Genomic DNA, 13,734 nt, shown 5'->3' with positions numbered 1-13,734 from the left:
GTGGGACGGGGCGGGGATGGCACAATTCTGCATTAGATCAGGAATTAATGGCACTGGCAGCAAAGCCGCCTTCAATCCAGGCACTACTGTGCACTTCCAGCCTCTCCAGGCACAAGGCTTTCCCAAGACCCCGGACAACACACGCTCCGTTCCCGTCCGCTGCTGGAACAGCAAGAAATGTTTGTGGAGAACTTCTCCTCTTGGACAATGCCCAAATATTTCCCACTTCCTCTGCCCACTGGGACACAGTTGCCAGACGGAGCTCCTAAAGTGGTAACTGGCAGTGGGTAGCAGTGACTCAGATTTTCGGGAATTAAAAACTCAGTTTCCCCCTTCTGCAAATCATTCCCTGAGACTCCATTTTTAAACAAGCGAGCACAGGCTTAGAGGGGCTCTCAATTCCACAAAAAGTGCTTCCTAAGGGAAGGAAACACTGCAGCATCTCCTGCAGCGGGTGCAAGGTGGGGAATGTGTTGTTTGGACAGGGAGGTGTCTCCAGCCCGAGCAGAGATCCATGTTTGCAGAACAGTTGGAGCTAAGGCTTCTGGAAGGAATCCATGAGAACTGCAGAGAAGCTGAAATTTAAGGTTGAACTCGATGATCTTGGAAGTCTTTTCCAACCTTAATGATTCTATGATTAGTCGGCATGTAAGGACACAGACAGTGTTGGGGTTTACCTACAACACCTGCCCAAGGTGTGTTAGACCTCATGCATTTTTGGGAACAGTTTTGGGTTGAAAAATGTAATGTGATCGGATTTTCACCAAAAGACAAGAAGTTAAACCCACTCTCTCACTGTAAGGTTTGGAATTCCTGTGGGCTGGAGTGTAAAGTGACACAAGAATTTCCTTTAACTCCTGCAGTCTTGGTGAGAGCTAATGAATTATTCCAGTGCTTTGTGCTAAGCCTTGCTCCCTGTGGGACAGCAGTGCAGAGAGGAGAATTCCCACCCCGAGGGAGCTCTTTCCTCATCTGACACTGGCACGGGCTTCATCAGTGATCACTTTTCACTTAGGCCAGCCCCAAGGAAAGCTGCAGATAGAGCCATTCTCCCTCCTAATTTTAGCACTCCTTCTTGTACTACTTTATCACATGATTCAGTAGTGCCATGAATGTTTACATAATTTTGGGGAGAGAAGATGCCAGTTCTGAAGTAATTTTAATCTCATATGATAAAACATACCTTTATCTTTTTAATATGAAAATATCTATTTATTTATATTCCCGATACATCTTAATTTTGCAGGTATGAAGAGTATCAATGAATATAATACTGTGTATCATGAACAGGAGATGCTGGGAGAGAGCTCTCATGCTTGTGGTTGTGTGCCTGTATGTGCTTAATTTTTTTCTATTTGCTTTGTCTTCTTAATTTATCTTAAATTTCCCTAGCTGGCTGTTTGATTTAATTCAGTGAACACATCACTTAAAAGGTGTCACACAGATTTTTCTGGAAAGTGGGAATCTCTCTTGTAAAAGGCACAGCAGGGGAAGCAGTGTAAGAATTTCAGACTCGGCTGTGTATGAAAAGCTTCCCTGGGAGCAGAATTGCCTTTTATTGGGGCTCTTTCTCACTGCCGAGCTGGCCAACAGCACAGTAGGAGGGGGCTTAAAGTGGGATGGAGGATTTGCTGCAGCAAGGTGTAAGAAATGTGTTTTTCTGGATCAATGCTGCTGTACTGTATTCTGTAACTAAGCAATGCAAAATATCTTGCTCCTGAGTTTTCATAGTCTTTTTTTAATCATAGGATCCCTGATTGGTTTGGGTTGGAAGGGACCTTAAAATTCATCCAGTGCCACCCCCTGCCATGGGCAGGGACACCTCCCACTGTCCCAGGCTGCTCCAAGCCCCATCCAGCCTGGCCTTGGGCACTTCCAGGGATCCAGGGGCAGCCACAGCTGCTCTGGGTGACCTGTGTCACCCTCACAGGGAACAATTCTGTCCCAGTATCCTGTCTAAGCCTGCCCTCTGGCAGTGGGAAGCCATTCCCCTTGTCCTGGCACTCCATCCCTTGTCCAAAGGACTGCTTCCATCCAGCACCAGGCTGCTCTCTGTGACTCTCCCACACACAGGGTGTTGTTGTTGGGGTGTCTGTGCAGGGCCAGCAGTTGGACTCCATGATCCCTGTGGGTCCCTTCCCACACAGGACTTTCTTTGATTCTGTTTTATGTTTCTGTGATTCACATTCCTGACTTGAGGTGCTCTGCTCAGATCCTCCCATGCAGACCTGGCTGTGGAGACAGATGCCCTCCTGGAGAAGGCGTATCCAGAGGCACAGGCCTAATGTTTGAGGTAAATCACTTCTCTCCTGTCTGTCCTGTCTAAAGGCCATCAAAATGCGTGTGATGGAGGAAAAAGTACTCCCAAAATACACATAGATTTTCCATCTCCTTGGAAGTCAGCTACTGCTGTACCAATTTCCTAGAACTTTTGAACACAGTGTATTCTTATGATTGAGTTGTCTGGATTTCAAGGCTGAGTTAGGTGGCTCATCACCTTCAAACACTTGGACATGAGGGTTTATATCATCCTTCCATTTCTGTATTCAGTTGGAAAAAAAGTGCCATGTATAAATTCCACTGGATATACTTCAGGGGTAATTTAATCCTAATTAGACTAATTTGCACAGAATTTCTAGTATAAAAGAGGCTATTGAAACATGGGGGATCCTTCTGTGGCAGAATATAGGCTTGAAATGTTGCAGCAAATAACCTACAGGCATGAGGTTCCTGAAAGACCAGGTTATTTACTGTGTCATCCATGGTCCAAAATCCCCAAGTTTTGCACAGGAGAAATCCTTAGCAAGAGATTCTGAATATCTCAGTGTCTCTTGCAGCGTTCTGGCAATTAGAGTTGCATGTCCTTGCCCGTGTCAGGGGGTTGGAATTGGATGATCTTTAAGGTCCCTTCCAACCCAAGACCTTCTGGGATTCTCTACCATGGATGTTCAGACCCGTCTAAAAGTTGAACAACCTAATTTTTCTCATATCACCATTTTTACATTAGTAGTGACCAGTCCTCCCTACTGCCGAGGTTTGCTCAGTAACCAGGGAAAAACCACAAATCCCCCTTGCAAAGAACCAGAAATGAAAATGCCATAGCAACCAGCAGGGACAGAGCAGGGTGTCACACTGCAGGCTGGCACCAGCTCCCTGCTTCTGCCTTAAACCCTCTGCTCGCTCCTCCTAAGCCCTGAGAGCTCCCAAGCCCAGCTCAGTGTCCTTGAAGCACTTTGGTGACAGCCCCGAAGAGAAATCCACACCCAGAGCTTTAAGCCTTGCACAAGGGGAGGCTCAGACACCTGCAGAAGTGTCAAGTGGCTTCCTCGGGTTGTTTTAGCTTTAGGAGGGGAGACAGTTTTGCTGAACCAGGAGAATAAACACACGAAGTCTTCGGGGGTGTAACCGAAGGCACAAGTAAATAAATAACCCGTTAAGTATTTGTGCAAGTTTGTCTGATTTCCCTTGAGTCACTTCCACCCGAGATCAGCAGCAGAGGGACAGAGACATGAGAGCTGAGCCAGCATTGCTGCAGCCTGAGCTCTCCATGGCTGAGCTCTGCCCTCAGGGCCCAGCAGAGCCGTGTCACACGTGCAGGTGACACCCACAGGGGCACTGGGGCAGTGTGCTCCTCACACGGGTCCTCAGCGTGTGCCTGCAGCTTTCAGCAGAGCCACCCACCAAGGTTCCACTGCTCCCTGTCCCCTGACAGGCACTGCTCAAAGGTTACGCTGTGGGTTTGCACTTGGAGCTCATTCTGTGCTACTAGGCTGCACGGACAGTGGATGCTGACCCTTCCCAGGATCTCACTCTTCCCCGATCCAGCCTTCAGTCCTAACCAAAGTTCCCAGGCTCAGCCCTGTTCCTGTGGTTCTTCTCCCCCCAGCAGCCAATCTCACAACACCACTGGCAGGAGTCCCCAAACCAATTCTGCTTCCACTGCCTCACCTTCACCACGGGAAATGCACGTCTCCCTGGGCACAGGGCAGGCTGGGCTCTGTCCCCATCCAACAGGGAAGCCACAAGGATGCTGGAATTACCAGCAAGTTTTCTGAGCCTCCCTGGCAATCCCAGGTGCACAGGCGGTATCCAGCCCCCACCCCAGCTGTGTCTGTGTTACCACAGTCCTTGGGATAAATAAACCCCCCTAACACTGCCTTTTTAGTATCAGTGAGTCAGGAATTACTTTATTCCTGTCGAGGGTTTGTGTGTGTGGCTGACAAAGCCCCAACCTCCACAGGACACTGACACAAAACTTGGTCACTTACTTTTAGCAAACAAAGAAATCAATGTTCATTGGTTCCAAGTTACATAATTCTCTTTGTTAATCAGTATTCTATCCTCTATTGGTTATTGATTTCTCACTCTTGATGTTGATTTGGTCTACATTCTTTAGTCCTTTTATCATCTCTTTCTCACATGGGGAGTCCCCAGCTTTCCAGGCCTTAATCTCCTCTGTACCTTCTGGTTGCTCCAATGTCCTTGAAGGGTCATAAACGTGAGATCCCAGATGTCAAAGCTTCAACATCCTTTGGCTCTGTTTATTGAAGCTGCTCAGGGTTAGTTTTAGCAACTTGAGGTTTCAGTGACTTAGTGATCAAAGTAACTCGAAGAGCCTGTGAAGAAACTTAACTAAGAAAAAAAGCTAAAAGCGGGTGCTGCTTTTGATTAATTAAAACAACTAATTAAAAATGAGTCAGGAAAGTTATATCATTTCCAACAACTGCAGCAGTGCATGAGCACCGGCCCTTGTCTTCCTGTTGCAAGGCCTCCTGGGCAACCACTACGGACACCTGAGGATTCCAAGAGACAGATTGGACAAGGGATAACCAGTGAGCTGCTGGAAAAAGAGGATGGTTCAGACAGTGAAGCAGAACAGCTGCTCAGCAACCTTAAAGCAAGAATTGCAAGCCACTGTCCCCAGCACCTTACAGTACAAACTGTGACCTGAAGTAAAGACTCTGGCAACCCTCAGCACAAGGACAATAATAAATAGCTGAAACAACTTTGTCAGCAGTCCACTGCTGTCACAAATCACCAGATTTTAGGGACTCTCCAATGCTGAGGACAGATCAGTGAGGAGCCAGGGCAGCTTCTGCAAGAGCTGGGCCACCACACAGCTCTGGGCCTGAGGAACTGCAGGTTTTTCTGCGGCAGACAGAATTTGGATAACACTTTCCAGTGTATTAGGCAGGACAACGATAAACCCCACACAACCCTCATCCTTTATGGGCCACCAGGCTGTGGAATGTGCGAATTATCTGAGCAGGTGCAAACTGCTGTAGGGCAAGACAGTGCTGTGACTATTGCTGAGGACATCCCAGCTCAGTTCTGCCCTTCACAGCCTGCTGAGGGACATTTGTTTCCAAATCCGTTTAGCATTTGATTTGTCACCACCTCCACTCCAGACCAACCAGGCTTGCAGTGACTTAGTCCTGATCCTCAGCAAACTCCTCCTCAGTCTTCCACTGTGGCACACGGACACTGGTGCTGCTCCTGGACTCTGTGGAGAGTTTGCTGCCTGGCCATGGGGCTCACAGATCCCACCGACTCCCATCAGATTGCCCTCCACAGGTCCACATTGTCATTTCCATTTCCACAGCAGAGCCCGATGCTCTGAACACCCCCCAGCAAGCTGTGCCTGAGGCTGGGGCACACTTTGAAGTAGGACTCTTATCCTGTGAGGAAGGTGGGAGATGCTGGAGGTACTCTTGGCATCAGACAGAAAACAGATAAGCCCAGCTCAATGGGCCTGTTTCCATCAGAGCTTCTCTCATGAGGGGCAAGCCCTGCACTTCCAGCTGGCCTTCCAGGAGGCCAGAAATGGGCATCTTACAGCTCCACTTCAGAGCTGCTGATTGCTGGCACAGCCCAGGACACCATGCACCGTCTGTGTGGGGACTGGAAAAGTCCCACAGCACCGTCCTCGTGGCTCACGTGCTTGGCTGTTTTGCTCCCTCATGGTGGGTGCTGCTGGATCTGGTGGAACAGCCTGTATTTCCTACTGTTCATAGGCAATCTGTCTAAACACAGTCAAAGCCCTCAGTTCTTTAAGCCTGTGAATGTGTTCTTACATATATTTAGCAAGGGTTACATTTCCCTCATGCCTGGCAGCCTATCTACACCAGAGCCTTGAAGGAGATGTTCTGGGATTACTTGAAGAAGGAAATTATCTCTGTGGCTTATCCAGGGTGTAAGCTCTCACCTGGGACTGCTATGCAGCCACATGAGCTAGCAGGATGTTCGGTGACTTGTTCTAGACAGCCAGAAAACCCCTCACCCTCCCTTTGTGGGTGTCAGTGTAAACAGTGAGGAGGGGGATAAATAATTTCCTTTCCTATATCTCACTTTGCTTGCAGAAACGGGCTGTCAGACACGGAACTTCTTCCCAGGCAATTTGTTGAAGTGCTGCAGCATCGTTACCTATCAAAACAAGACCAAATCAACAGGCATTTTCTTCTGGCAGATTTCTACAAGGGGACCTGGAGCTGGGGAATGAAGAAACCTCTTATGTTGCCACATATTAGCAGGACCTTGAGCGCTGACACAAAGGTGAGGAATATCAGCAGGTATTTCCACATAAGCTCTGGACCAGAGCTCTGTATTCTCCAGGCTGTTGGACAGGGTCTGAAATCAAAAGACAGTGGAAATAATACTAAAGAACACTATTCAGTGCTTCCAATGATCAAGATATATATACACGTTTTTTAAACTGGTATCTACAACCAAGGAGATCTAAAGAAGTTTTACAGACTGTCATTCACTCTTCACACATGTAAAATGCTACTGTAGCAAGGAAGGAAGTCATTTATTATTCCTCTGCAGAAAGGCAGCCTGCCTTAGATTGCAGCAAGAGAAATTTAGTCAGGAAAAACATTTCCTGCTAACAGGAAAACAATGGAAGCCCTGGAAGTGCTGTCTCCATACCAGGAGCTGGGTGTCTGGCACTGAAGTTGTGAAAACAAACAGATCAATCCACACACCCACTGCTCTGGTAGCTCCCAGGTTGCCTCTCAGCCATTCTGGTTCTCTGACACTGCCCCAAACCTGAGGAAGTTGAGTGAATTGCCACTTCATTTACTTCATGCTGGAGGAACTGAGGAGCTAAAAAGGGATGTGCTGGGTAAGGAGAAGGGGTGTGCAGAGGTGTGCTTTGCTTCATGCCTACAGCCACGGGTAAGGGTCACACCCTTTCTGCTGTGCCGTGAGAAGGAAACTTGGAGAAAGGAAATAAGCTAACTTTACAAATTGTTATCCCAGAATTACCACCACACTCCTTTAGCAGCTGAAAGAAATCATCTAGATACTCCAAATGCCAGGAAGAAAACATATTAAAAAATCTACCAAATTTAGAAAAAAACCCAAACCATAGAGTGTTTAAAAGGTTACAGAAGGCATTGTGACAATGGGAGCCCTCCACATCCCCAGCAAAGCAGTCCTAATTCCCCTGCAAGTGGCTGTTCATCCTTCCATCCCTTCCTTCCCCAAACCTCAGTCTTTTCAGAATAACTCAGGTGCATTCTCAGGGCTGATGTTCTTTGCTCTAATAGCATTTCTCCCTGCAGGGAATATAAAGTGGATCAGCTGTAAAATAACTGCCTCTGGAATGGAGAGTGTTGCTGATGGCTTTGCCATGTGTGCTGAACCTGCAGTCTCCTGTATAGCCCTGAAGGTAACACCCATTTCAGGGACACAGTGGGACACAAGAGTTTGCTGGGGAAAGAACGGGACTTTTCCTTTCCAAGTAAAAGTACTTTTATGAGGAATTAAAACCAGTGACTAATTTATCCATTCTGGGATCCGTAAAAAGATTCATACTCTGTCAGCCATCTGGATTCCCTTGCAGCTTTAAAGCAAACTGGAGGGCAGGGCACAGAGTGCTGCTCCTGTCTTCTCCTTGGAATACCCACTCCTTCCTCAGGGAAGAATCCTGCCACACCGTTACATTTCCCAGGTTTTACACTGGAGCCATCCCTGTATTACCAGATAAGGCCAGCTCAGCTCATTTCACGTTGTACATCACAGAAATCAGCTATGGCTGCTCTCACAGGCTCACCAGAGTCTTGTTCTAAAAGGTTTTTCTGTCTCTGCCCTCTCAGGGAGGAGTATAATCCACTCAGAAATGTTGGCCAGGCTTCTTCCCCTGCTGCCTTCCTGCCCAGAGCTCATGGGGCAGCTGTGCCAGCAGTGTCTGAGCTGCTGCAGGGTCTGTCCCTATCCCATGCTCATCCCACTGTGTGGATTTTTCCAGGTGGGGCCCTACACAAAAATCCCCATCAGAATCCTCAAAGGTAGGATCATTCCTGGGGCAGATACAGCCCAACGATATTTCTAATTATCCATCTGCTATGAATGAGATGCAAGAAACACAATAAACAGAGCAAGGGGGAGAAAACCTCTATTTCTGCAGGAACCCAGCTTGGAGACAAAGGCAGGAGGAAGGTCCTGCGCCTTTGTGCTCGGCCATGCCCCAGCCCCATTGGCAACTGCTTCCACAAATGAGGGGAAAGTGGGTCATTTTGTCGTCAGGACAACAAAAGCACACACTGACCTAGATATGTCTGCAGGAACCTAATCTTGCTCCTGGCACAGACCACGGGGTTCAGACAGGACCGGGGGTTCCAGCTGGGGAAACACCGCACATAAACAAGCTCCAAAATATCCCTTTTCTCTCTGTGGCAGCAAGAGCAGCCTCTCCCTCCTCTCTGTGTGTCGTGGCAGGCGTCACAGCGATGGCACTTGGTCCTGATTGCCAGCTGCTGGTGGCAGCTTCCCAGGATGGCCATGATTGTATCCCCATCAGAATCCTCAAAGGTAGGATCATTCCTGGGGCAGATACAGCCCAACGATATTTCTAATTATCCATCTGCTATGAATGAGATGCAAGAAACACAATAAACAGAGCAAGGGGGAGAAAACCTCTATTTCTGCAGGAACCCAGCTTGGAGACAAAGGCAGGAGGAAGGTCCTGCGCCTTTGTGCTCGGCCATGCCCCAGCCCCATTGGCAACTGCTTCCACAAATGAGGGGAAAGTGGGTCATTTTGTCGTCAGGACAACAAAAGCACACACTGACCTAGATATGTCTGCAGGAACCTAATCTTGCTCCTGGCACAGACCACGGGGTTCAGACAGGACCGGGGGTTCCAGCTGGGGAAACACCGCACATAAACAAGCTCCAAAATATCCCTTTTCTCTCTGTGGCAGCAAGACCAGCCTCTCCCTCCTCTCTGTGTGTCGTGGCAGGCGTCACAGCGATGGCACTTGGTCCTGATTGCCAGCTGCTGGTGGCAGCTTCCCAGGATGGCTCCATGATTGTCTGGAATATGGAAGTTTTTGAGATGCTGCACATCCTTCCTGGACACTCTGCTGAGCCTTCTCCACTTTTTGAGGCTGGAAAGCTGTTTTGATGCCTGAAAAGAGCTGTGACAGCTTGGCAGTCAGAGCTTTAGGCACACAGATATGTCCCAGCCATAAGCACTCTCCTAAATTCCAAAAGCACTGAGAATTCCTCATTTTGTGAGCCCCTCTTATTTTATAGCTGAGGTGAGGTGTGTGGAAGTGTTTGAAAAAGGAACCTGTGCTTTTTCTGCTGCCATAGATCACAGTCTGCACATCTGGAATTTGATTTCTGGCAGAGCCAGGTTTATTATCCAGGATATGCATCCCAAAGAACAGCCCTCACATCACCTTCATGTGGATGAGGGGAACAGGATTGTATATTTTTCTTCAGGTACAAAGGTACAGTCAGTCTTTAGCTTAAAGGTGCTGAAAGAACCACAACATTGCAGCCACAGCCTTGAAGGTTGAGGACAGAAAAGCCACCTCAGGCCTCGCTATTCCTTTGCCACCTCTTTCTTAGGTCAATGCTCGACACCTGGGGACAGCAGAACTCATCTTCCATATTTCTGGAGAGATGAGAGATGTGTGGATGTTTTCTGCAGTGCTCAGCCCCAGGCTGCTGCTTGTGACTGTGTCTGAGGGAGGAACTCTGAGTCTGTGACGCAGCAGCTCTGGTGAGCTGAGATCCCAAAAGCATCTCTCAGGGCTGCAGGGAGAAACACCAACATCCAGTGTTCTGATCCAGAGGCAAGGGAGGATGACAGTGGGATTTAGTGGGGGATCTCTATCCATGGTACACATCTGTTTGTTCAACTTTTTAACTCTATTTCTTGTATTTCTTATAATATCCAAAGGTTTGATGACCCGGACAACAGATCTGGTTGCCTGGCCTTCCTTCTCCATTCCAAACAGAGCATCCTCCTCAGACTTCACAGTTCCCAAATGGAGAAGCAAAACTCCATCCTGCTGCACTTTATAGCTTTGCAAGTGGCCAGAATGAATTTCACTGCTAATGCCTCTTTCTTTCACTCAGCTGTCCTGGCTTCATGTCTCACTCTTGCCTTTTTTGTGCAGATCTCTTCTGATGAGGGCAGTCTGCCCGAGAAGAATTCTCTCTGTGGTGGTGGCAAAGATGAATCTGTTCTCAGTGCAGGTTTAGTAGCTCCCATTCCTTAGGGAAGTGCTGGCAAGAGCTGCTCTCTCAAATGCCAAGGGTCCTTTCAAAGGGGCCAGCATGTGGAATTTCCTGTTGGCCTGGCTTTATTTAACTCTTGTACTTAAGGGGTCACAAATTTTGGGTGACATTCTCTTTGTGAAGAGGCAGAACATGCCTGGGCACCAGGAGCCCTTTCTCTAGGGAATGAGATGTAAGCAGTGAAAGGGACTTGAGATGATTACTTTTCACTGTTTCTAAGCTTGCCTTTGGGCTTCTCTTGAAGGAAATAGAGGAATTAAATCATAAGGACATGTGGTTGAAGGGGATTGGAAACTTCCTTGGCTCAATAAATCAGTAACTAACATTTTATTGTTGTAGGCTTTAAGGAGTATGTGTGAGTGTACCTGGCAGATCCAAAGGGATTCCACAGGTTCCTAGAGACAGATTTGGAACATGAAGGAGTAGTTCCTATGGCTGTTATCTCTGCTGGCAACTGCAGCCTTGTCCCTGGCTCTCAGGCTGCATCTGTCCAGGCAGGGAAGAAGGAAGGGTGGGCAACTTCCCAACCAGGGGCATCTCTTACAAATCCAGCTCACAGAACATGCCCCTCATTCAGGAAAGGGGTTGGGTTGATCCCCAGCAACCTGTGTGGATTTGCAGGCCTGAACATGTTTCTAGTACTGCCACACTTCTAAAAAGATGACCCTTGTTTTTACTGCTTCAAGTCTTTCTGTTCCCCTTTTATTTTTGATCTTGAGTGAACTTTATCCATTCATGGGCCCAGCCTCATGTCAGTGTGTGCCTCAGGCCTGAAATACAGTTTCATTTCTGAAATGCTTTAAATGTGAACTCCTAGAAGCTACCTTGCTACCCAGCTGTGGGCAGGAGCCAGATCTGGAGCACACACATCTGGAGCACCATCTCTTGCCAAAGCAACAGGTGAAAAGCCAGCTCAGCCCAAGCTGGGCAGGATCTAATCAGGCACCTTTGAGAGCAGAGGAAGCCCATGGCTGAACAGCTCCAGGTGCTGCAAACAGAGTAAGAAGGCAATGTTTGGCCGTCTGGCCTTAGGCTGTTATCATCTGACAGAGACTGCTCCTTCCTGCTGCTTTAAAGCAAGAGATTTTGGGAAAACTGCTTGAGGCATGGAGAGCTTTTAAATCTCACCTCCAGAGATTTTGTCTGGAATAGCTTGTGACAGGTGAAAATCTGAAATATGAATAATAAGGAATTTCACAAGTAAAGAAGCCAACCACGAGCCCCATTTGAGGGCAGACATTCAGAGTAGGAACAGTCTCTGATTGCCTAGTTTTACAGGTGAAGGGTGTGACACACTGGACACATCTGCCCAGGTGAGATGCCCCAGCCAGATGCTGGCTGAGCAAAGCCGGCTCCTTTTCATGGGGCTGATCTCTGGGACAGTCCTTGCCTCCCCACTGAACTCCAGACAGGATGTCACTCGCACCCCACCTCCAGAGCCACAGAAACCAGTCAACCACATGGCAATGAGCAGGCAGAAGCAGTTTGCCATAGCACACGATGATTTAGTCCTTGCAGATCCATGCCCAGTGATCCACAGGCCCACCCACACCATCAGAACTCAGATCCCTGGCTCCCTGATCTCCTTGGAGATTACAGTCATCTACAGCAAGGCCAGCAGGGATTCAGTCCTTCAGGACTGCCCTGGGGCCCGAGGGTTCCCTTTGGAAGGTCACAGAAGCAGATCTCCTGCTTGGCAAGCGGCCCCAGGGAGCAGCAGGCTGGCAGTGGATCCGATGATTCCCTGCAGTGTCTCTGGGACTTGGAGCTCTGTCAGCAGCAACTTGAGCTGAGCTATTCTGAGGCACCACAGCGTTGAGTGTCAATGGTCAGTTACTGCCCCGGGCTGCCAGGGAGGATGCAGCTGATTCCCAAGGAGAATACCCAAATCCTGTCAAACTGAGAGGCACAAGCTTTTCCCAGCATCCAGGGCTGGTTTGCAAGCATCCTTACAGCTGGGTACACCACCCAGGTGTTGGTGCTGTCAGTGGCTGAGGGCTGGTAACTCTGCTCTGACAGAAAACTCAACTCACAGGAGTTCTTTGTCTACGGCTCTTTCTGCTCATGTCACCAGGGTGAGACTCATGGCACAAACCAGGGAACAGGAAGAGACTTCTCAAGTTAATAACAGTAATAGAAAACAGAAATTGGGCCAGCTCAGGAGAATCCAGGAGGAAAAAAGAAAAAAAGTGGTGGAGGAGGTTGGATCAATGCTGATTTTCTTTCACACACCAAGGATGTGTCTGAGCTACTCCTTTCCACAGGTGGAATAAAGGGCTTTACTCTGTCCTACCAGGTTCTCTTTCCTGCACAGCTGTGAGTGCTTCACAACCTAGGAGCTGTATTTGGCTCCCATCATCCTTCCAGCATCACTACTGTAAAAAATATTCATTTTTATTTATATTTTTAATCACTGAATACTCTAAAACATATCCACTTCAACCTGTATTTACCAGCACAACAATCTAATGCCAACCATCCATTTTCAGCTCACATCTCTCCTGAAAGGCCTTTGCTGTGCCTGCTTCTCCAAAGATGATAAATATGTGTATACTGGGTCACTGGATCAATCCATCACAGTCTGGGATGTTGCAAGTGGTGAGCAACTGTGAAAGAAAAAGTCTGTATTAATTTAATCCTTCCTGTATTAAACAGGCCTGTAGCATCCTTCATGTTGTCAGAAGGGAAACAGGCCAGAGGGCAGCAGTTTGTGCAAGCATCAGAACAGGGGATGGAATACCAAATCCAGAGGCAGTGTGTGACCATCCTGCCTGGAAGCTGAAAACAGCTGGAATATTCCAGCACAATACAGAGAAAAATATTCTGGGTTCAAATACCAGCAGCAACTTTAAAGGCAAAGCAAGAAAGACTTCCGCACGTCTCTCTTATGCAAATCATCTGTAACGCTTTAAGGAAAAACAAGCGGCACGGCGTATTTTTTTCCCCCCTCTCCTCCTTGCTCTTCATGTAACTCTGTTTCACTGAGTTCAGATTGCCTGGTGACAGGGACCATTGGAGAAAGTGGCATATTTTAAGCCACATTTATCCTGCTACCCCAGAGAAACCCTTGGCACTGAAGGGCTCCCCGAAGCCCCCCATGGCTCTTCCAACCCCGGCCCCTCCACACCCCCGGCTCTTCCAGCCCCTGGGGCTCCCCCAGCCCCCGTTCCTCCACCCCCCCCCGGGCCTCACCCGCCCC

General features: G+C 48.3%; 1 protein-coding gene across 1 annotated transcript; it reads left to right on the top strand.

The window, feature by feature from the left end:
• The first annotated feature begins 4,735 nt into the window (after nt 1-4,735).
• Nucleotides 4,736-13,621, top strand: NWD1 (NACHT and WD repeat domain containing 1). Its single transcript, XM_017743796.1, is given in 18 exon segments — nt 4,736-4,933; nt 5,183-5,271; nt 5,273-5,480; nt 5,482-5,689; nt 5,692-5,817; nt 5,820-5,894; nt 5,897-6,014; nt 6,360-6,552; nt 7,006-7,123; nt 7,566-7,754; nt 7,992-8,332; nt 9,079-9,365; nt 9,538-9,739; nt 9,861-10,194; nt 10,896-11,185; nt 11,801-12,218; nt 12,221-12,339; nt 12,977-13,621. Coding segments are annotated over 18 exon segments (3,684 nt in total). The 3' UTR covers nt 13,148-13,621.
• The last annotated feature ends 113 nt before the right edge of the window (nt 13,622-13,734 follow it).

This window comes from Corvus brachyrhynchos, unplaced genomic scaffold (genome assembly GCF_000691975.1).
Source record: "Corvus brachyrhynchos isolate BGI_N302 unplaced genomic scaffold, ASM69197v1 scaffold219, whole genome shotgun sequence".
NCBI classification, from domain to species: Eukaryota; Metazoa; Chordata; class Aves; order Passeriformes; family Corvidae; genus Corvus; species Corvus brachyrhynchos.
Note: the sequence above shows the minus strand (reverse complement) of the source record. Positions and strands in the feature narration are given on the sequence as shown.